General features: G+C 38.0%; 1 protein-coding gene across 3 annotated transcripts in view; it reads left to right on the forward strand.

The window, feature by feature from the left end:
- Positions 1 to 23,987, forward strand: part of ARMH3 (armadillo like helical domain containing 3) — a 137,350-nt gene that overhangs the window by 39,350 nt on the left and 74,013 nt on the right. For all 3 annotated transcript variants that reach the window (XR_010068199.1, XM_063307038.1, XM_063307037.1), the window contains exons 21-23: positions 15,316 to 15,398; positions 18,031 to 18,157; positions 19,957 to 20,032. Coding sequence is in view for 2 of the 3 variants with exons in the window: in XM_063307038.1 (XP_063163108.1) it covers positions 15,316 to 15,398; positions 18,031 to 18,157; positions 19,957 to 20,032 (286 nt within the window). In the remaining variant the exon portion in view is untranslated. The remainder of the gene's footprint in view (positions 1 to 15,315; positions 15,399 to 18,030; positions 18,158 to 19,956; positions 20,033 to 23,987) is intronic.

Below are 23,987 nucleotides of genomic sequence, written 5' to 3' on the forward strand. Positions count from 1 at the left end.
ATAGGGTCAATGCTCATAGTTTTAAAATGAGTGTTAAATAACTTACACACACTGCTCATTTATACCACATTCCAGTACTTGACTTTAGGTGATTTCACCTGAAAGTATAATTTAGAGAGTCAAGGAAAATAAATTAATATTTTTAAATTCCAGCTTTGTTTTTTGTTTGTGCTGAGACTTTTTTCCATACAGAGAAACCTTGATAAAGGCTCCACTGTGATAAGCTTCACATTCTAGAATGGAGATAATGTAGATCAGTGTTTCTCAACCTCAGCAACTTTAAGATGCATGGACTTCAACTCCTAGAATTCCCCAGCCAGCATTGCTTGCTGGGGAATTCTGGGAGTTGAAGTCTACGCATCTTAAAGGTTGAGAAACACTACTGTAGATGTTCATCTCAACACAGAGCTGCCATTTTGGTGGCAGCTCTAGCTCTTTTTCTATGTCTGTTTTAAGCACACTGAATCTGGGTTCTGACATTGTAGGAGGAGAGCCATGTTATTCTATGGTGGCAAAAATCAGAAGGAATCTGGTAGCACCTTTTCCAACTAACCAATGTTATGAAAAAGCATAAGCTTTATGAGCTTCAGGGATTGGATGAAATGAGCTTCAGTTCATGAAAGTTTATGCTGTTTCATAACATTGGTTAGTTGGAAAAGGTGTTATCAGACTCCTGATTTTGTGTTCTTAATGTGACCTATTTCCTCTTCTCATTGTTGGCAGGATATTAAAAGATACGGAAAATAAAAGGGATGCGAGTGGGTCTTTTCATAGCAACTGTGTCAAATGCCATATCCTGGGTGGATGTTTTCAAGTGAGATGGGAGATATTAAAACTTAATTGTCAGGGATTGGCATGTATTTTGGAAATGAAATAGATTGCACCAGTAGGATTATCCAGTCTCTTATTCTGTGTCATTGTTCCATGCCATGATACAACTTTTTGAATACAACTAACTGTTCTGTCTTCACAAAAGTCTTCCATGCCTTAATTAAGGTTTTCTCAAGAAGCCTGGGCATCCTGCATATGTCTAAGGAACTGTACCTAATACTTGTAGCTTAGATTTTTAGTGAATTTCTTCCGGGTAGTGCTGTTGGAAAGCATTATAGAATAGTTCTTGAAAATACTGTGGATAGCTGGCTAGCATGCTAGCACTCTCCCTTATTGTGACTATGTACAGCTAGATAAAACTGCTGCCATTGTCTGATCCCACATCAGTTATTTAATATTATTGTACCTTTTGTGACATGCAATATTTAGCAGGTTTCTAAATGTATTCTGTGCAGACTGTGTTATATGAATCTGTTAATGAATTGGCAAGATAGTTGTCAGAGCTGATGCTGGAACTGGACTTTCTGGGAGTTCTGTAATAGTTGCTGTAAAAACTACCCCAGCCTCCTACTCCCTGCTGTCCTCTGTTAGTTGCCTCAGGATAATAAAATAGCTGGTAAGAAAATGTTGCATCACATAGTTTACATCTTTAAATATTACAGGAGCATGGGGAGATGTGGAGCTGCTGCATTCAATGCCACTGAAGTAGTTTTTGTGCAAAATCTAATTCCAGGTTGAAGCTAAGTGAATGTTTACTTTACGCAACGAATATGTGGGTGGTATAGAATTATGAAATGATAGGATTTAATAATCATGGGAGAAAAATAATCTGTACCTAGACAACTGGACATGAGCTTTCCTGTTGGGTCTCATTGTTGAAATTCATATTAGTTTTCTGTAGAATGTTGGATTTAAGTACTGACCATTCCATTTCCATATCCAAAACTGTTACCATGCCATATCGTTAATTACAAAGGATGGATTGTGCTGGCTTTCTTCACAACTACTTAATTACCAAGGTTTAAAACACTTCATAGCGTTCGTATTGGAGTGATGAATGGATAAAATTTTGACAACTTAGTTAACCATGATGCTCATTGAACAGTGGCCTAACATTGAGTCATTAAGGCTAGTTCAGCCAAGAAGACTTTAGATAAGAGGTTATTGACTTTTGTTGTCTGGATAAGCTTTGCATAAGCTTTGCATGGTACTGAAGAAGTGCCTTCTCCCATATGTACCTACTTGGACCCTAAGTTCATCTAATGAGCCCTCTACCAAGTTCCCACACCAAAGGAGGTGAGGTGGGCCTCTACAAGGTGGGGGGGAGAGCTTTTTTATGTGGTAATACCCCATTTGTGGAATTCCTTCCCCAGAGAGCACCCATACTGGCACCCATACTAGCACCGCTTCAATTACAGGTGGAAAACCTTTCTATTTTCCCAGGCTTTTAACTGGCTTTTAATTGTGTTTTAATTGCATTTTAATGTTTATGTGGTGGTTTTATTTTGCATTTTATTGTATATGTCTTTATTAAAATTATATTTTTGTGTTATTTATTGTAAACTGCCCAGAGAGTTTTAGATATTGGGCAGCTTTAAAAAGTTTAAATAAATAAAGGTTTAGAGCTGTACCCCTCTACCAAATAAGCTGCACATTACACAACCATCATCACCCCCAAGTTAGAACTAACTGAATTTATTTATTTATTTGTCATATTTTTATTACCGCCCATCTCCCCCACTCGTGGGACCCTGGGCGGTTCACAATAAAACAATAGAATTTAGGATATTGTGCGCATCAGCAGTTAGATCTTTAACTTGTCTGATTAAGTATGTTGTGTAAACCCATCATATTTGTTTACTTCCTGATGTGATGAGAATTGTTTCTGGAGATAGTTTTAAAACTAATTCAGAACATGGTCCTTAGACTGTTAACACTGGCTTAATCTCCTGGCAATAGTTTCTTTTCAGGATTAATTCCAAGTACGAGCTTTAAACTGCTAGGAACCCAAGATTTAAATGGGTACTTTTATTATGTATAATAAGAGTGCCCAGTTGTCCTTTTGAAATAGTCCTAATTTGTTTGTGCTCTACTAATATTTGGAAGTAGATCACTCATTATCTTCACCAGGATCTTTTTAAAGCTCTGCTAATTGCAGACAATGCCTGCTGGGAAGTGAAGGGAAGGGATGCCTGGAGATGTGGCTTTCCTGTGGCAGCACCGGTGCTTGGAATAGTCTCCCAAGGGAGATTGGACTAGCCTCTCCCTAACGAGTTTTAGATGGATGTTAAAAATTGAGCTTCTTTTGGATAGTGTTCCAGCTGAGCTCATCATTTGTACCTTCTTTCATTTTTTTTGTTTTTACCTTTTTGCCCTTTGATTATTGTCAATGATTTACTGTGTTATGATTTTAGATGTAAATTTAAAATCTTTTATGCTGAATATACTGTGGATACTTTAATTAATTTGTATTATGGAAGCCGCCAAGAGACTTTGGATTGTGGTAGGATAAAAATAAGACAGACAGGCAGGCAGGCAGATAGACTGATATAAACAGGGGCGTTCAGAACTAGAGTTTTTTAAGCAATGAATTAGGTTGCAGTGATAATGTACTGTAGAAACAGATTTATATAGGGGGAGAAATCAAGGGTTTATCTAGAGCAAAGTAATTTTCTAACCACTTAATTTTTGTTCCTGAATTCGTTCAACACTGGAATGCAATTAATTTTAGTAATAGTAATACATTAGGAATGTATTGTTCTTTGATTTTAAAATGTGACTTGATTTGTTCTGTGACATTGTGCCTTGCGTTCTCCCTGTGTTCTGTTATCACTAACTAACAATAATGTGATGCTTGACTTTTTTAAAAAGTTTTTTTTGCTGTTCTTACCCCTTTACATGGAAAAGTCTTTGTAACTGTAAAAATAATTGATAACTAAATTAGATTGAGAACAGATTATCTTGCTTGATTTCTCAAATCTGCTTCATGCTTTTTTTTTCATCTTCCCTTGTGCTGAGAAAGTAGGAAGATAGTTATTGAGAAGAGGCCTTTTTGATGGTAGAATCTCGTATGTTCTCAGCTTACTAAGGCATGTTTACTAATATATGTAGATCTTTTCTATTTACTCAGGCTTTTTAAAATTGTATTTCTGATGATATACCAGATTTATTTGTACTTAATAGTATTTAAAAATCAACTATTTTAACTATAATGTCACAATTTTTAGTAAATTATGTTGAGTAACTGCTGGTAATTCAATCAGATTTATTTGCCGGTATACCCACAACTCTTACGAATTAATATATGAATACTACTACTGCTAAGAACAATAATAAATGAACATTTACCAAGGCACAGAACAAAACAAAAATACAATAATTACAAATCAATGCAATACAATGAAATTATCTCAGACACCAGCAAAGAAATATCAGCACTAAAACAACTAACAATCAGTACATTTAAAATAACATCCTGGAATAGGACTGAGTATACATTCATCCATAATAATTTAAAACTAATCTTAACCTGCAACTGTTGCAACCCACAGCAACTAGACCTCATCCTAAAACACTAATCTACTTAAAAAAGGATTTTTAAACGCCTCTTACAGGCTCATTCTAGAACTGTGGGGCTAAGTCCGTAAAGGACTGGAACCTGTAGACCATGACCCCAGAGGGAGGAACGGAAAGAGGGAGAAATAAAGGCAGGCAGATGCTGGTGGGGGATTGTGACTGGAGGCATTGAAACACAAGGACCAATAGTTTGGTATGGCTTAAATAGGGACTCAATGCAGGCCTTGCTTTGTACCAAGACATGAGAATAGCATTCTGGACTAAGGTCAGGAGATGGAGAGAGGAATCAGGAATACCTGCCGGGAGACTGCAGTCATTTAAGTATACGACAACCAAGATGCTCTGGAGTCTCCTCTATTAGAAAAACCCCAGATCCTTTAAATGTTTATTAAATGAATGCATGAGTTGAAGTGGGAAGGAGAGGGAAGGGAGCTCTCATTCTGCAAGCAGACGTTTATTTGCATAATTAAGGGGCTAGTCCATCATTTGATTATGAATTGCTTTAGATATTTTATTCTAATCAGAAAGCAACATTTAACAAATTGGAATAAATAAGCTATGTGTCATCATAGAAACTATTTTGGCTAGTCTGGGTATTGACTCTGATATTTTGTGCTGGCTTCTGTATCAGCAGAATTTCCAATCTGTTCTAATATTTGTCAGGAACACACATTTGCACGATTTCATGGTTGGCAGTTTGCCAGACTAAGATAGATAGAAACAAGAGAAAGCCAAAGAGGGTATGGACAACATAGTCTGAAGCATTCTAGAACATGATATTGTCATGAGTAAGGATGGCGAGCAGGGGGCTCCCATCCAGACTGTCAAGCGCATGCGTAGCACTGAGGAACTGTTCAGCCATTCAAAGAGACACAGATCGGGACCGCCTTAACCCTTGGGGTTTATATGTCTGGGTTTTTCCCACGCTTCTTCAGTTTGTTAGGATTCTTGTTAAGTACTAGTAATAAATATTAGAGACCAGTTCATTGTCTCAGTGTGTTTCCTGGTAGTTAGGACAGATATTTAGCATGTTTCATGTAATAAAAAGTACAATTAAACCAGATCTTCAGTTAGTTTTATTGCCTTCATGGAAGTCCAGTATACCAGATTATTTATGGGGTTGCTGGTTCAGTTGCATTTTATATGCAGCAGTCAATGTATACCCATTTCTTACACTTATCTGGTAGTCCATAACAAAGGTGTCTTTTTCCTGCCTGTGATGTTATATGACCAAGCTCCACTTTAGTTTATTGGACATGTTGGGATGTGTCTTTTTAAAATAAGTTTCTCAGCTCACCTTTGACAAAATCCCTTTGCTTTCTTGATTGATTGACAATCAGTCTGCCAGTGTAAACTGTATCGTTTCCTAATTGCCTGCCATCTCTCTGGATCTGTGGTGCCTTGGGAAGGTGTGATGCCCTTGTTCATAAGAAAGAAGCTGATATTCTGATTTTCTCCCTGGAGGATATGGCTGATACTTATTTATCATTCCCAATTTGTAAATAATCCCCTCTCAGCCAGTGTGTTTTAAAACTCGTATGTAGCAATTTGGGGTTCAGTGGAGCTAGCTTTTGCACCCTGGTTAGCCAACAAATCCCTACTGTTCCCTTAGGTAAAGGTAAAGGTTTCCCTTGACATTAAGTCCAGTTGTGTCCAACTCTAGGGGGCGGTGCTCATCTCTATTTCAAAGCCGAAGAGCCAGTGTTTGTCCGTAGACAGTTCCGTGGTCATGTGGCCGGCATGACTACACGGAACGCTGTTACCTGCCCGCCGAATCGGTATCTATTAATCTACTCACATTTATGTGTTTTCGAACTGCTAGGTTGGCAGGAGCTGGGACTAGCAATGGGAGCTCACCCCGTCATGCGGATTCGAACCGCCGACCTTCCGATTGGCAAGCTCAGCAGCTCAGTGGTTTAACCCGCAGCGCCACCGCGTCCCTACTGTTAGTTTAATTTATTTCTGCAGTCTTCCTACTTTCTCCCTTTTAGTAGTGGTTGTCTTAACAAGGTCTTAACAAGGTGCTCTAATGCAGGCATTAGAATGTTAACTTTGGAAAACATAAGAAAACTCTGCCATTATTAGGGCTTTAAGGACATTCACAATTCCCTTGTTAGAAAAAAGTGAATACTTATAGTTACTGTAACTTAATCAGCATGTTAAATTGATTTTATTTGTTCAATTTTTATGCTGCCTTTCTAGCTTTAGCATGACCTAACACTGGCTGATTGTCATTATTAAGAAACAAAGAAGAGTTTCTAGTACTCATTTTATTCAGCTAGTTGAACAAAAATTCACAGCATTGCCTGTTCAGGATGTTATAGTGGAGATATGTTGGGTGTTCTCAATGTTATGCTTGACTTTCCATTCAATATGCATTACAGGAATAATTTTGCTTTATTTTATCTAGTTTCTGTGAAGAATGTAGAGTTAGAAGAATATTAAAGCAAATCTATTCCTGTCAATTAAAAATCTTACCTCTGTGGTCAAACCCTTTTAAGTGAAAACCTCGAACTTCGTTTATTTCTGTCTGCAATTATGAACAGCAGTCAGTTCATCTTTGTTTTGTAATAGTCTAAAATAGCATATTTTATATTGGTCAAATTTTTCAGGCTTCCTCCCTTCTGAGTATCTCTTTCTTTTAGCCTTGTAAGTCTGTCTTTCTAGCTAAAACTTCGTTACTTTTAAGTAGGTCTTCTGAGCCTTTTCCACTTTGTCTAATAAATATTCCTTTTTCTTGGAAGACGATTAAAATAGAGACCTTTTCTATAGAAGCCTGCTGGTAGATGATGCTAAAAAGAGTTGTTCCTTATAATTAATTAATTTGATTTCATAATTAACCTTTTTAGTTTTCAGAGCTATTAGCCTTGATTACTGCTTGTTGTTGTGCTCTTCAGTGAACATTTCTAGGAGATATATGCCCTATGACCTCAGTCATCTGGTTTAATGGGATTACTGTGTTATCTGTGGGATCTTGCCACTTCTATCTAGACAGAAGTGGGCAGATTTTTAGAAGCTGCACTTCATGTTTAGACAAAGCCAAAGGATTGCAAGAATAGGTCCTAGATTTTTGTGTTTCTTTTCACAAAATTTTGGGGTTTTATCTTTATTTTTGTTTTCTCTACCTCTCCCCAGCTATTTTAAGCCTACTTTAGGACTTTCAGTTTTCATGTGTTTCTTACTAAAAACTACACCACAAATTTTTAGTAATTGTCATAAAGAGGGAGAAAACGTAGTACATTTTTAGGAATATTTAAAGTTGATGGTTTCTGATTCTATGCATATCTCTTTAAATATCTAGAGATAGGTTCTCATTGCACCCAAATGGTCCTTCTACAGGAATAATCCCACTGGTGTCCATGGCAGCTCGCTCCTTGTGCTTTAGCTTCCTTCTCTTGACTTGGCTAGAGCTCAAAACAAATGCTACCACTTCAAGCAACTAATCTTAGTGACACATTTCAGGTCTGACCTTTCTCCCATTGTATTTCATAGGCCTTTCACTGGTCTTTTACTTTTTCATGGAATCATAGAGTTGCAAGCAGCCATTTAATTTCTGAGTCCTCCTGTTCAGTGCAGGAATCCTCCCTTGGGGATTTGTGATCTGCTTCTGCTGTTTTTCTTAACATTCAGGCAGAACTACCTTCTTATAACTTCTTTGTTATTCCATGTCTTGTGCCTTCTAACACTTGCCTTTTTGAATAAGATAAGATAAAATAAATAGCCTTATGCTTGGAATTTTTTTTTCTGAATTTTAAAAATCTAGGATCATTTTTTAAAGCCTGCACAGTCAATCACTATGGTCTTTCTTCCCTCAGCCTCTTCTCAGCTGAAGTGTTTATTAATAAATCATGAGCAGAATACATTTGGGAAGATTTCATTTTTTTTTCAATAGGTGAGTGTTGCCTAAGGCAAGAGCTGACATGATGTGAGTGTTGAGGCATAGATTTGGTAGAAACTTTCCAGAGACTAGCTTCCTGCTTTGCCACCTTGTATTTTCATACATCAAGATGTAGGACATCTATACGAATAAGAGCTCTGGAGTCTGATTTTCAAGAAGCAAGCAGAAGATCTTTCCTCAGGATTTTGTGAGGAAGTTGATAAAGTTGCATTATGAGACATAGCACTCAGTACCCTAATAATAGTATTAGCTTGCTTTACCCCCAAGGCTCACTACAGTTCAAATTTTAGCTTATTTCTAACTAAATATTTTAAGCAGAGCTTTCTATTTGACCTGCATTTGACTACCCCAGTGTAAGTCCTAAAATTTTGATCTGATGGTTAGAAGAAAGAAGCAGGATATACTTTGGGTATATCCTCCTTCATTCTGCTGTATAATATAACCTGTCTTGAATATAGAAGCTGTATAAATTACTCTACTTTTACTTTTATTTTGTGTTGACCATTTATCAGTATAATGTAACAAAATGGCAACTTCATGCTACTAAGAAATGTGATGTTGATTTATTTCAGTTTAGGATGGTATTGCACAATTAGAAAGGATAGCAGCTGGCAAAAGAATATTACTGTTTTTCCCAGGACATTTTATTGAAAGGGACAAGACCTCAGTGTTGCTTTCCTGAATGGTGGGTGTTGAAAGGTAGTATATACTTGTGAACAGGGAAGTTCCTTTGTGCTAAACAGAGGAAGTGCCTGTCTGTAAATTAGTCCAAAGTTTGTAGCAATCTGTTTTTTTAAAATAAAAATCCTGAAAAACAAGCTATTTTATATTTTATCCTTTGATTGGAGTTATCACAGCAAAGGGAAATCAGGTAAGAAATGTAATTGGCACAATTAAGCTAAATACCAGTGCTTTCTGCTGTGGGCACATTGTCTTCCTATAAATTTGTCTTGCTTTAGCATGAGATGTAGTGCTGGCTACCATGTTCGCTGGCTTCAGAAAAGAGTTGGACAAATTCATGGAAGTCATGGGAATCAGTGCTTATTAGCTTTGATGGCAGCATGGTAACCTGTGAAGGCCATCTGCTGGAACACTAGGAGGAGAACCACCAGAACACTATACCTCTCACTCCCAGTACCCTGTGCTGGTCCAGAAGGATTAACATGATTGATGCTATTGAAATCTGCTGAGAGGTCAAGGAAGACCAGGTTGGATGTACAACCCCATCTCAAACCCATCAAAGGTCATTGACAAGGACCATCAGTGCTATTTCAGTATTATAACTAGGTATGAATCCTGACTGAAAGGGGTCCATATAATTCACTTCCTTCAGAACCTTCTAAAACTGCAGGCCATCCACCTTTTCAACAACTTTCCCCAAAACTGGAAGGTTGGAGAATGGATGAAAATAGTCCAATTCCATTGGGTCCAGCAATGGCCTCTTGAGGACAGGGTGGATGACTGCTTCCTTCAGGCATCACACCCTCCTGCAAGGAGGCATTAAGTATGTCATGTCCTCAACCACATGTCACCTCTGGGAGGCCTTAACCATCCAGGAGGGACATGGATCTAATCCAGAAGTAGCTGAACTCACAGCTCGAAGGACCCAGTCCACTCAACGGGACTAATAGACTCACAGATAACTGGGCAGAAACTGAATCACAGGTACCTCCATATGACATGTAGTACAAGTCAGAGCGAATCTGAGTCACTTTATGTGACAGATGCCAAAATAGTCCTCACAATGGCCCTGTAAATCTTCCCCTGAGCCCTACTTACCTAGGAGGGACCAGGATACCTTAAACAGCTTAAAGCATACTTTTGCCAGAAAAGTAACTATTGTATATTTTGGTGCCCTTATTGCCACAAGGAAATGTCTAAGGACGGCTGTTATCTGTGCTCAATTAGGTTCACTCTTCATTTTCCTCCAGCAACATTTTAGGCATTTCTTATGTTGCTTCATCTCCTGGAGTTTCTCTGATAACTGATTGACCCTCCAGGATCCATGCACATAGAGAGTCCACCAGGCACGATCCAATCCATGGCCATGGTTGCCCTCTCATTCCAAGTGGTGATTATAGCCTTGGTTGCACTGTGTACCAGAGCCTCAGAGACAATCCCAAGCTCTCTCTGGAACCCTACTGGGTCCACCAGGCACCTTTGATAGACTGGTGAAATAGATCCTACCTCTCTGCAGTGGGGTGCACCTCAGAGAACTCTAAGGAATAGGTATATATACCTTTGAACTTCTATTACAGAATAGTCCCAACATAATTAAGATTTGAAGACACCATTCATGTGGATTTAGCAAAGAATAGAGGAAAAAATCTGATGCCATTTCTCTTTAGAAATTAGGAAATTCCTTTCAGATGCAATTTAATTTAATCCAGACTAATCAGTTGTTGTAGAGTTGTTGTAGAAATACACTTCTATTCCTTATGTTCTGTTCCCAGTGCCTCTATCCCCCTGTATGCTTCAAGGAGGTTGAAGGCACTGGAGAGACTTTGAGCATGTACCTTCCCTCCTCTGTAAGAAGGTTGCAAAAGGAAAAGAGCATTTTTGGGGGATGCAGGAGAAAGCAAGGACCTTGGAGCCCTTTGGTGCATTGTCCTTTCATAATAAGGATTATATCCAGAAGTTTCATGTGATAGAACTTCTCCATTCCTGGATTAGAGCAAATTGTTATCTGCCTGTGATTTCTGCCTATTAGATAGTTGCTGGAAGCAGGTTGATAGATAAAAGTATGTTGTAGAAGCAGGGACTATAAGTGCTTTGAGATTTTGGAGATGGAAGTAAAACCTTCTGGTTAATGGAAAGACCTCTTTCTCCAGATTATTTTAAGCTGTTGGGATAATGCAGTAGATCATAATTTCTGTGTTTGGTAGATGTTTCCTAGTAAAAGGCAGGTACATTTCCATTGACTGTAGAATATGGAGAATATTCCAAGTCTTTGGCTGAAAGATTTGACAGTGAATTTTTAAAGCTGACCCGATGAATAAAACACATTATCTACTACCGGGAGAAGTTCCCAATAAACTGCTAGTGCAGAGACTCTGGGCAGCTGTCTTAGTCCCAAGTAGCGATTGCCTAGGATGGCAACATTTGCCATGGAAGCTTAGTTACCTTGGAAACGTGTTTTAACTGCATCTTTGCTATATGGAGAGCCTGTTTAGAATTGCTGCTTTGCTTTGAAGTCTGATGTCTTTAAGCACAATGTGAGCAGAAGTCTATTTTGACCTCAATCAATATGGCATTAAAGTCTTGTCCATGATCCTAAGTATTTAAATCAGACTGGACATATTGATGAGAAGAGCATAGTGCTCTGAGTGGCAAATTAATATCCTCTATCTGTCTGTGCAGATTAATGCTGCTGTGAACACACTATGCTCAGAGGGTGATATTTTGTTCTGTACATGTGAGAATGAAGCGTTGTGGTGTTTGCTAGTGATTTTCCAAACTCTGTCAGTTATCACAGTTGTACCTTTCTTCTTGGTTATGTTTACTTAAATGATGTTTTGAATTAAGATGACTTACTAATATTTTCTTTGTCTGTTAGTTATATGATTACCTGATCTACAGCAGTATCTAATCCTCCCACTGCCTTTTCAAATCACTTTTGATTGCCTTTCAGTATGTTAGATACTTTTGCAAGCTCAGAGGACACCAACAACTGTCACTACTGTGGCTAGTTGTTTCTTATTTCTCTCGTCTTCTTTCATACTTCCAGTTATTAATGATCACTGGCTAAAATAAATTCTGAATAGCTAAATATGCATGTATAATGAATATATTTTTTCTGTGCCGTGCACATACTGAGTTTTTTTTTTAATCTAGCCATTATGATGTTTCTGACCAACAACACAAAATAGGTCCCAAAGTATCCAAATCTTCCAGAAGAAAGCATTTATTCTTAAACAAAAATAAAAACAAGCAAAAAACCCCACACAGCAAACATAAACAGTGAGCCACAAATGAACTCCTTGACAGAAGCCAAAAAGTTAATTTATATTCTCATGTTTGCTAAGTCAAGATTATTCACAAGTTTAAAGAGACAGTACATTGCAGCCATGCTGTTAAAGTATCCAATCCTTTGCCCCTGGTTAAAATAATTAACAATTTAATTATATGAGTTGAGCTGGCTAACTTTAAGCCAATTTAGCTCTCTGTTCCCCATGGGCACATCAGCCACAAAACAGAATATGTTTAAAAAACAGTTGCATGAGTTTATTGATTCAAATTTCCAGTACAATTTCCCCTTTGAAGTGCTTCTCAAGTCTGGTAAAACTGTCTAGAGATTATCACAGCTGACACATAGCTTTCTCAGAGGAGCATATAGAGAGGCAACTATGTCCTAATTGGTTGAACTAGTAAAAACGTGCTCTATTGTATGTGTTCTAGGGAGGCTCTTCTAGAAAAATGTCTGTGGCACAGAGTGGTAGGCGGTAGCATCGCAACCAAAAACTCTCCCCACGGCCTGAGTTCAATCCCAGCAGAAGCTGGATTCTCTCTCGGGTAGCCGGCTCAGGTCGACTCAGCCTTCCATCCTTCCGAGGTCGGTAAAATGAGCACCCAGCTTGCTGGGGAAGGTGACGACTGGGGAAGGCAATGGCAAACCACCCCGCTATAGGTAAAGGTAAAGGTTTCCCTTGACGTAAAGTCCAGTCGTGTCCGACTCTAGGGGGCGGTGCTCATCTCCGTTTCAAAGCCTTGGAGCCGGCGTTGTCCATAGGACACTTCCGGGTCATGTGGCCAGTATGACTCACGGAACGCCGTTACCTTCCCGCCGTAGCGGTACCAATTAATCTACTCACATTTGCATGTTTTCGAACTGCTTGGTGTGCAGAAGCTGGGACGAGCAACGGGAGCTCACCCCGCCGCGCGGTTTCGAACCGCCGACCTTCCGATCGACAGCTCAGCGGTTTAACCCGCAGCGCCACCGCGTCCCATATAGTCTGCCAAAAAAACATCGCGAAAGTGGCGTCCCCCCAAAGGGTCAGACGTGACTCAGTGCTTGCACAGGAGACCTTTCACTTTCACAGGGAGGCTGCATGCTTAGGTTAGTGTAAAGTAATACAAGAAAGGGTGAAAGTCAGCTCAGACTGACAAATGGAATAGAATTATTTCAACTCATCACACTTCATCCATTCAGTCCCTCCATCTATATAGTATTCCTCTTCCCATAGTGCTTGGGCAAACATAATTTGCCACTAGAGGGATGAGTCACAAGACCATATCTGCTGTTGATCATTACACTGCAGAGATAGGACAAGCAAGCTGCCACTGATATCTGAGCAAAACTGCAGTAAATAATCCATATCCTTCCCCCTCCAACTCAGTTTATTATGTTTGATTTATACTGGAATACTAACAGCCAGAGCTTAAAGATACTTTGGTCTCATTTATCCTTATAAGGACTGCTGTACCAGCTCTCACTCATACGTCATGTGCATCGCTCAAACTAGCAGACACAACTTGTAATCCTGAATTTTGTTTGTAACTGTTCCTACTCAAGAATGATTCAAGTAGCAAGGTTCATAAGTTTAGGTGCAAGTTTAAGAAGCATTGATAGCCAAACAAGCTCCCTCCCATTGAAAGAACATTGATGGAAATATGTTAGTAGTTAAAGTATGTTGTTGGAGAGAAGGTTGAGTGAGGGGATGAATTAATGAGATCTTATTCCTCTTCTCATACTATTCAGCAGAACAGCATGTTGGACTCTGATTGGCAATTTCCAATTTAGCCAAACCCAACCATTATTACAATTTTACTTCCTGTTTTGGAAGGGAGATGTTCAGACTTGTTTTCTTCCAACCTCCAGAATATTATCGGTGGAATGTGTTTTGGGTGGGTCTCATTTTTCATGTCCTCCTAGCCAGTGTGTGCCCATCTTTGATACAGTAGTGCTGATCTGAAATAGGATTCTTCCTGGTCAGTCTGGCATGACTCCTTTCATTAGTCATGTCTGCATATAAACTGATCATTTTAGCATGACTTTTTAATCAAGGTGATCATTAGTTAGGTAGGAAACAATCATTGAAGATTTTCAGAAAGGTTACTTTCTGCTCAAACTTGGATGCTTTCTCAGGTTTGGTCAAGCTCTATGTGTTCCTCCTATAGTTTATGATAGTTCCATGTACCCAACAATGCATCTCATGTATTAATTGTATCAATATTGCTCCATAACAAGGGTGAACTCTGTGCTCTCCAATTTTCTAAATGGACTTAAACTGGATGATTTTAACTTCCTGGCTATGAAATGTGTGCTTAACAATTTCCTTGTTAAGTACTGAAAATGATGTTAATTCTTACAGTTCACATATTCAGAAGTGGAGTCTTTTATATACAAGATAAACTTCAAGTAAAATATAAATGCCTTTGTATGAAAATTACTTTCTACTGTTATTTTGTGGTTGTAATAACGTCAGATATACATTCTTGCCTCATAAACTATTTGTGATCCCAGCTTTTACCACCATGGTTACTCTGTTTAGCTGATAATAGATTTAAAATAAGATGCATAATCAAGGGTGTAATGCACTTTGGTCTTCAGGTAGTGTTTCTGAGTTTCTGAGTCCAAAGTGATTTGCCCTGTCCTAAGTAACTTGACATAACATATATTGTATTCAAGCAAATATAATACGCTAAATGAAACTAGTCAAGCTGCTGCAGACTTGGTTCTGCCTTGTGTACCATCAGCAAAAGTGACATCTAATATTGATTTGTTGGTTTTTGTGCTGAAAACAATTCATTCCTCATACTCTTGTTCCTACTTAAGGTGATCAGTAAGGGAAAAAATTCCCTTTTATTATTGATGACTGACAAGTTAATTTAACATAAAAATGTGCAAGTAGGATAAATCTAGGACAAACTATCTCTAAAACTGAAGTTTTCTTACCAGTGAAGGATAGGTCTCTAATTAATAAACTTTAGTTTCTTATTTACATTTTGGGCAAGTATTGGCTTTATGAAAATAAAACTGTATTCAATTTATCTCTAAATTCTTCCTTCAGCTCTGATTAATCTTTTGAAGTTCCTCATGTCCAATGAAACTGTTTTGCTGGCAAAACACAACATCTTTACCTTGGCTCTGATGGTGAGTAGCTATGGAGACCCTCTGGAGAAGGTTACTTAAATCCTTATCTCTTTGTACCTGAATTATTGCAATTTGCTTTATATGGGGCTGCCCTTGAAGATGACCTGAAAATTTTAAATGCTGCAATCACAGTATATTGTTATGTAACACCACTGCTGATGGAGCTGCTTTGGTTACTGATCTGTTTCCAAATGTTCTCAAGGAGCTTTATTACCTATAAAGCTGTCTATGGCTCAGAGCCTGGGTACCCTAGAGACCACCTATCCCAAGTAAATTCTCCGTGATGAATAGGAATTCTTCCCTATCAGGAAGTATGGCGGGATGGGGAACAAAGTGGGCATTCTCAGTGGCTGCTTCCCTCCCTTGGAACAGTTTACCCCTGAGGCAAGAATGGCCCCCACTTCTATGGCTTACTTGAAAATAGCTAAAAACCTAGATTTCTGGAAGGCCTTTATTGATTAGCAGCTAGAGGAAGAACCATGCCATTCTTGTTTATTATTGCTTACACTTTTATTTTTATTATATTGCTCTTTGTAATGTATTTGACTTTGTATAATGTACAGAGGCTTTGGAATGAGGAGGCTAATAAATCACATCCATACATCCATACAAACAAACCCTGGGCAAAACCAGGTCAAGAATATTATTTTATATTTTGGTTTAGTTTAGTTTAGTAATTTGTATTCTCTATTATAATATTTACATGTGTCCCATGTAGATGGTTTAAGGACAATGAATAACAACAACAACAATAATTAAATTTATATGCTGCCTTACTCCCAGTGACTCTGGACAGTTCACAATTGTTAAAACATTTAAAAACAAACTACAATAGAAAAAAACACAAAAACAGCAGAAGACAAAAGAACAGTAATGGCAAATAAATAAATAAATAAATAAATAAATAATAAACCCAGAGGGGAACAGTTTGGTCTAGTGGTTAAGGCAATGGGCTAGAGACCAGGAGGCTGTGAGTTCTAGTCCCACCTTAGGCATGAAAGCCAGTTGGGTGACCTTGGGCCAGTCCCTCTCTCTCAGCCCAACCTACCTCACAGGGTTGTTGTTGTGGGGAAAATAGGAGGAGGGAGTATTAGGTCTGTTTGCCACCTTGAGTTATTTATAAAAATAATAAAGGTGGGATAAAAAACCTTAAAAAAAAAAAAGGAAGAAAGGGGCATCAGTTATCCTTGCCAAAGGCCCAGAGACAGAATTGCATCCATGGTGGGAAAATAGATACTTTTTGGAATGTCTTTTATTTGGATAAATTATCCTGTAGAAATGTAGATGAAACAGAAATGTTTTTAATATCTACAGGTAGTCCTCGCTTAACGACCATAATTGGGTCTGGAATTTCAGTTGCTAAGAGAAGCAGTCATTAAGCGAATCTGACCCTATTTTACTATCTTTTTTGTGGTGGTTGTTAAGCAAATCACCGTGGGCATTAAGTGAACCAAGTGGTTGTTAAGCAAATCACACAGTTCCCCATTGATTTTGCTTGCCAGAAGCTGGCCAGGAAGGTAAGAAATGGTTATCATGTGACCACAGGATGCTGTGATGGTCATAAATGCAAACCGGTTGTCAAGTGCCCAAGGGTGTGTTTACTTTATGTGTCACAATTGGAACCTGCAAAAAGAAAAGAAAAGTTCCAGTGCATCTTCATTTTTTAATAGGAAGGATCTTCGTGGCTTTAGGCAGGCTGGAAACAAAACTTTGGAGTTCTGTTTGGGGCTTGGAAATGAGGATAGAGCTTCCTTGCAGTGATTTTCCTTTAAAATGTTGATTGCTAGCCTGAAAATCCAAATGTTTCATAGCTGTGCAGCCAAGGAGGTACTTTTTGGATAGTAGTAAATTGGGGAATGTCATTTTACTTCTTCTTTTCCTTGAATTATTTCTATTTATTGCTTCTATTTATTTCACAGCAGATATCTTTAAGCTGCAAATCTTCCTCTTCTAAGGTGCTTACTAGGGTTAAAATGGTAGAAAATAGCCACTAATGTACAGCAATTCTGCACTGAGGGGGTTTCAAAAGCTTAGGGGCCATGTGTGGTCCTGGTGTCCAGAGAAAATTAGAGAGTTGAATAAACGTATTCCCTTCCTTTCAATTTGTTTCCCACACAGTTGACGATATGGATACAACTGCTCTTAAATATTTTTCTTGACATTTTGAAATTTCTTAAATTTTGCCTTTTGATTCATACTTTTACATATTTATGGGCCCTCAAGAGACCCTTGAGTATATAGAAGCAGCTCCCCTGATTTTTTTTTTAGTGACCTCATTTTACATCTAAGCTGGTGCACACTGCCATGCAAATTTGCCTTTTTGGTGAATGATATTTGCTCTCACTGCTGTCATGGGTGACTGCAGTTTTCAGTCTCTTAATAACATTCAGATACTGCTGAATTTGTCAGGGAAAGAAAAGATAAACTTTGAACAAACACCTTTTATGTATAAAAGCGTATAAGTGATAGCTTCGGTGCTTTTAATGTTTGGATACGTTGTTTTTCATATGTTAGTATTTTTATTTATTTAATAACCTTCTACGCTGCCCAGAGAATTCCTCTTACTGTTTGGATTAAAAATAATAAAGTTAATATATTTTTATTCAGTAATGCCTATAATCTTTTTTTTAAGGTGATAAACCTGTTTAATATGTTCATCACTTATGGAGATACCTTTCTTCCAACTCCTAGCAGCTACGATGAGCTTTATTATGAAATCATCAGAATGCACCAGAATTTTGATAACCTATATTCCATGGGTAAGTAGCGTTAGGTGACTTTTATGTTAATGTAACATTTGTATAATTGTGGCTAAGAGCAAATAATAATGTATGACTGCTGTTCATACCTATGCTTGTCGTATAATCTTAATTAGCCTTTAATATATGAGTGTGAAATAAGCCGTATTTGAATGGATGTTCCAGGGTAAAGAGATGTTTAAAAATGGCTCTTTCTTAAGCTTATAAAAAATAATAACAAATAATACAGTACAGTATGAATAAAACAGTTAAGGGGTCAGATGATCACCTGACATACTAATATGCCTGCTGTATGTGAAAATGTGCTTGCTGCTGTTTCCTGACATATAATATTTAAACAGTAGCAAGAAGACACCATGTTCATTTAGAATGAGCCAGCTTGGTGTGTGCAAAATGCTCCCAGTTGGGAAACTGTGCCATAGTCTCAGATTAGAGAGCAAGCAAAGCTCCCAAAACCGTTCAGCTGCAGGGAAACATCACTGTAAATAGGAAGTGAAAACAGGAAGTTGTGCTTTCATCTTGTACTGACGAAAGCTCTGCAAGAAATCTACTCCAAAGAATGTAGAGCACGTCATGAAACCAGGTCAAGACTTCAAAGAAATGCAGTCAGAAAACAGCTTGTGTAAATGTTGAAAGGCAGAAAAATAATGCTATCTGGAAGTAATGTTTTTGGGTGAGGGAGTGGAGGTGTAGAGTAATGCATTTACTATTGCTATAGGGGAATGGTGGGCAATTTTTCTGTAATTGGAGAACTGGATTACTTTATGGAGAGCCAGAGCTATAAATGGGTGATAAATTCATTTCTCTTTCTCTTCTTTATAACCCATAATTCTCTGATGTACAACTCTATCCCCCCATTCATGCTCATGCGCACGAAAGCAGAATTCCTCAGTGGTAAGGAGAGGATAGTTGAGTTCTAGCTTCAACTGTACTCCTTGATTCCTTACTGTATTTTCAGGTGCCAATCCTCCTGTCTGTATTGTTACTTCTCCTTCTACTACTACCTCTTTACTTCCACTGTTCCTCAGTTCACTGACAATTCTAAGTCAACTTACAAGTCGTTGTATTGGAATATTAACCAGTAAGGCAACAGCATAGTGAAATTAAAGTTTCTGTGGTTTTGGAGCCCAGCTTCCTATTTCCTGTCTTTCAAGGAAACTGCATGCCAGTTTAAAGAAGAAATATGGTTCCTCTAATGTTGATCATTAAGGAGATAATAGTTTAAAAATTAGTTTAATAATTCATATTTTCAGCAAGCTGGTCTGCTGCCTGTAGCATAGAAAGCATGCATTGTGTTTATGTGTCTGGGCATATTTGGAAAGAGATGAGATTTGTATGTTTCCTAAGTGTTTTTCTAAGAATGTATTTATTCATATTGGGGATGGACAATACACAAAATGCACATGGTACCTGAGCATTACATTTTTTTTTTACTGCTCCTGAAGTTCCCAAGACTGTGCTGCTGAAATTTGCCAGCAAAGCTATCAAACACAACAGTACAATTTTCTGCTGTGTTTGAGCAGGAAACATAGGAAAAATACAGTGGCCTTAAGGCACCTATTGCCATTACTTTTAAATGCCAGGTCTCTCCCCATCCAATTTCCCAGGCCTGAACGCCCTGTCCCCATCTCCTGCAATAATAACATGTATCATATTACCCTGTCCCAGTAAATGCTTAGCTGGTTAAGAAAAAAAAAAGGCAGGGGGAAAAGGAAATGCAGTCCCAAGCCACACAAAAGTTGGAAAGAGTTGAGCTGCAGTCAAATAGGTATCCCAAAATATTTTTTTCTTTCTTTCAGTTCTGAGGCTTTCTAGTAATGCCGGCCAGTGGAAGGAGCCAGCCAGCAAGGTGACCCATGCATTGGTCAACATACGGTAAGAAGGGAAAAGAAAAGAACTGCAGAAATTTTCTTTAACTCTATGCTCTTTCATCTTCAGAAAACTTTTTTTGTTATAACAAGTCACATTTTAAGATTTCTCAACTAAGGTTGTGGTGGATGGAAGATAACATTGTAAGCATGTAACATTAGGTTTATTTTCTGTATTTTTAAATGTGAAGATTTAAATGGCTACATGTTTTTCCTTATCACAGAGTATCTTGGCTAGTAGTTTGAGAGGTTTTTTTTTTAAACAGTAACCAGTATTGCCAATTTGCTTAAAAGTGTTCCTACTTGGAACATAATAATTTATGTGACTCTTTTCATAGGGGTCATGTGATACTGTGTTATACTGTAAAGATACTCTCAGATCAAAGTCAACACTGATTAATACATTGACACTTTCCAGAAGGTGATGCTTAGCAAAGTATTTGTAGGTGGCCTCTGAGTGATCATGATCAAATATGATGAGGACATCATGTTTGGTAAAGTCGAGGGCCAGCGGAAAAGAGGAAGACCTTCAATGTGATGGATTGATATAGTCACCGCAACAATGGATGCAAACATTGGAACAGTCAGATATATGGCGCAAGACGGAACAGCATTTTGTTCTGTTATACATAGGGTCGCCATGAGTCGTAAATGACTCGACGGCAACTAACAACAACATTTGAGTGCTCTAGCTGCTTTTTAAGGAGGTGCTGAGCCGTACATTTATCTTTCCAGGAAGGAAGGACAAACAACACCTCAGAGCAATACAGTTGTTGCTATGTTAACCAGCAAGACAATTGGTTAGAACTTTTTTTCTGTGACAGAGTTTGCTGAATGAATTCAGCTGTTACTCTTTTAGGCCAACAGTGGTTAATACTGTCACTTTTTTCCACTTTGCCAATATCAGTTCTTCCACATTGGAGATCAGATCAGATCAGATCAGATCAAATCAATATTATGGTCATAGACTAGGAGACATATTGAAGGATACATTTATGGCTCAACACCTCCTTAAAGAGCAGTTAGATCACTCCAAATCCACCTGCTTGTGCTCTGCTGACCACCATCATTCCAGAAACCCCCCTCCTCCCCCAGGGGATCACATCTGGCTTTCTTCTGTTTACACTATCATTTTTATATTTATTTCATGTGTTTATGTACCGTATGCTCCCAGCCAAGCTAGATGCCAAGTTTATTGGACCATTCCCCACTGTAACATAAGCAACTCTTTGATTGCAGCTTTTGGTCATGCTAAAAATACACTTGGTTTTCCATTGTTTCATTCCCCTAAACACATCTTGAATCTGCCACCATTTCTTATCCTGAGGGATGGCAAGGAAGAACTTGAGATAAAATGCATTCTGGACTCAGCACAGGAGGACTGGGCTTGAAAAACTGATTTACTGGAAAGGACTATCTCAATGCTAAATGTTGCTGGGAGGCAGTGAATGGTATGCATGTAAGCTTTCCACTGTCACTGTTTCCAGTTACAGTACCTTTGGAATCCAAAGCCATCTGGTCACATGGTAATGTTTCTACAGCTGCCAGTGACTCTGACCTGGGAAGATCATGGATTTAGTGGGGTGGGGAGAGTAAGACAGACAGATGACCAAGGAGAGAGTAGCAGAGAGAGACTGAAGGAAACTGCACCATCCGGCATCTTGGTGGAGGGGAGGGGAAGTGTGCCAACAATTCTTGTTGCTCTGATTTTGGAGGAAGAGGAGCCAATCTCTATGGAGAAGAAAAGTGTGGGAAAAAATATCTCCCCTACCTTCCCCTCTGAGACCAGAGGAAAGGGAGTGGAGTTTTGTTCCTTCTAGACACATAGAGGGGAAGTGGGTAGAGAATTGAGAGGAGGAGAATGTAGAGCTAGAGTTTCTTAGCGCGGAAATATTGGTTATGTCAACAACTACTAATTGCTTAGCTTAGCCTAGCTCCAAAGATGAAAAGCACAAGGCTAAGTATTACAATAGTTAAGTCAAGGAAAAGGCATAAAAAGAAACAATAATTAACTGTTGTGGGTGTAAGAACAGTGTTCATGTTGACAGAGGGCAATCAACTGTTTAAAGTGGATTTGTCCTTGTATACAATAAAGGGTGCTGAGTGTCTGTATAGCTTTTGCCAAGTTCAAGCCAGGGAACAGAACCTTTGCATGGAAAAGTTCCTAGAATATGGAGTCAAAGGAAAATGAAGGATGTTTGCAGGAGAAATGTTCAAAAAACAGTCTAGCTACTATTTCCTCTCTAGTTTCATTGACATTTATTTACAATAATTGATTAACTCTTTGGCAATGGGGAAGCAGCCGTTAAAGGTACATAGCAATTTATTTTTGGAACATTTAATTGTAGAGGATAGCTCTCATAATAGTATGAGATGCTAATTTGGGTATTAGGCCAAACAATGCTTGCATCAGTTCTTTTCATTCTACATTGGTAATCTAATTGCTGCTACCACCACAGTAACAACTAACTCCTTAGAGTGATCTGAATGAGATTTTTTTTTCATCTGTAATTTTTGTGAATTAACAGATTCTGGTTGTGTGTATTTTTAATGTTGCAAACAAAGAAGATAGAATAAGTAGATGCTATTTGTAGGTTTTAGACTTGATTCTCAGTTCTTTTGAATAAGGCAGTTGCAAATGCATTTAAATTCTGCAAGTACTCTAGTTTCTAATGTTAAAATGTGCATAGAAATTGCATTTTGGTGATGAGGTCCTCTTTAGATTTGTCCCCTCACTTAAAAAAAATTGTGACTGTGGTGAGGGTGTATTCATTCTTTGATTCTGGAATTAATTTTAAAGCAGCAAAATAGTATAATATCACCTGCACAGCAAAGCAGTGATGATTTTCAACTGGCTAAGTAATTTTTTTATCCATACCTTCTCCTCCTCCTCCCAAAGCAGTTGTGACTACTCTGCAGATTCTGTGCAGACTCACAGGAGTCTGTGATGTAAAAGATTTGAGGTATGTTTTTTTTCTCCCAAATAAGATGATCAGAAGCAACTTTTTCCCTTAATGCAACTGAGATATTTTGCTCTCATACTCCTAGCTTCTGCCATTAGGGCAGAAATTTATTGTGACCTACTTTATCCTTCCTGTTATACAAACAAAGGGATCAAATTCTAAAGAGCCTATTTCATTGCTCTTTAGATCAGTGTTTCTCAATCTTGGGAACTTTAAGATGTGTGGACTTCAACTCCCAGAATTCCCCAGCCAGCATGGCTGGCTGGGGAATTCTGGGAGTTGAAGTCCACACACCTTGAAGTTCCCAAGGTTGAGAAACACTACTTTAGATTGTATTAGGCTTCCCCAACTCTCAACTTCCTTAGCTGGTTTTGCAAGACTGAGCTATAGATTCCAGACTGGTTCTGCAGATGGAGATATAATTTCTGTTTATTGGTTTGCTCATTTTAGGTGGCTCTTCCCCTCACCCCAGTTTTATGCTTTATTTTTTAAAAACTATGTTATATATAATACAAATATGTTTTCTACTATTTTAAAAAAATCTGGTTTAAATGTCATTTGGTCATTGGATATTATTTGATGTTTAATAGTCTATTATTTGAGATTTTTTTTAAAGAACCCAATTATTTCTACTGTAGAAAGTTATTTTATGCTTTATTACTATTGGACACAAGAAAATATCTGTACATCTATAAATTTCAAATTTAATGGTAAAATAACTGAAAGTTGGTTCTTGTTGATTATTGCTTCACAGTTATCTTATTCTTGGTTATTTTTTTCTATTTTCTATTCTATTTTCTATTCTGTGTCAGTGCTAATTTTCTTATATTCTTCAATTTTATTAATATTAAAAGCCAAAGTGTAAAAATTTGCCATTAAGATACAAATTTTTCTTTTTCTTAACTTTTTTGATGTTATTTTTCACATACTTTTTGCATCCATTTAGTTTCCTCAATATGTGCTTTAGTGCTATTCTTAAAAACAGAAAACAAAAACTTT

This window comes from Candoia aspera, chromosome 6 (assembly GCF_035149785.1).
Source record: "Candoia aspera isolate rCanAsp1 chromosome 6, rCanAsp1.hap2, whole genome shotgun sequence".
Classification (NCBI taxonomy): Eukaryota; Metazoa; Chordata; class Lepidosauria; order Squamata; family Boidae; genus Candoia; species Candoia aspera.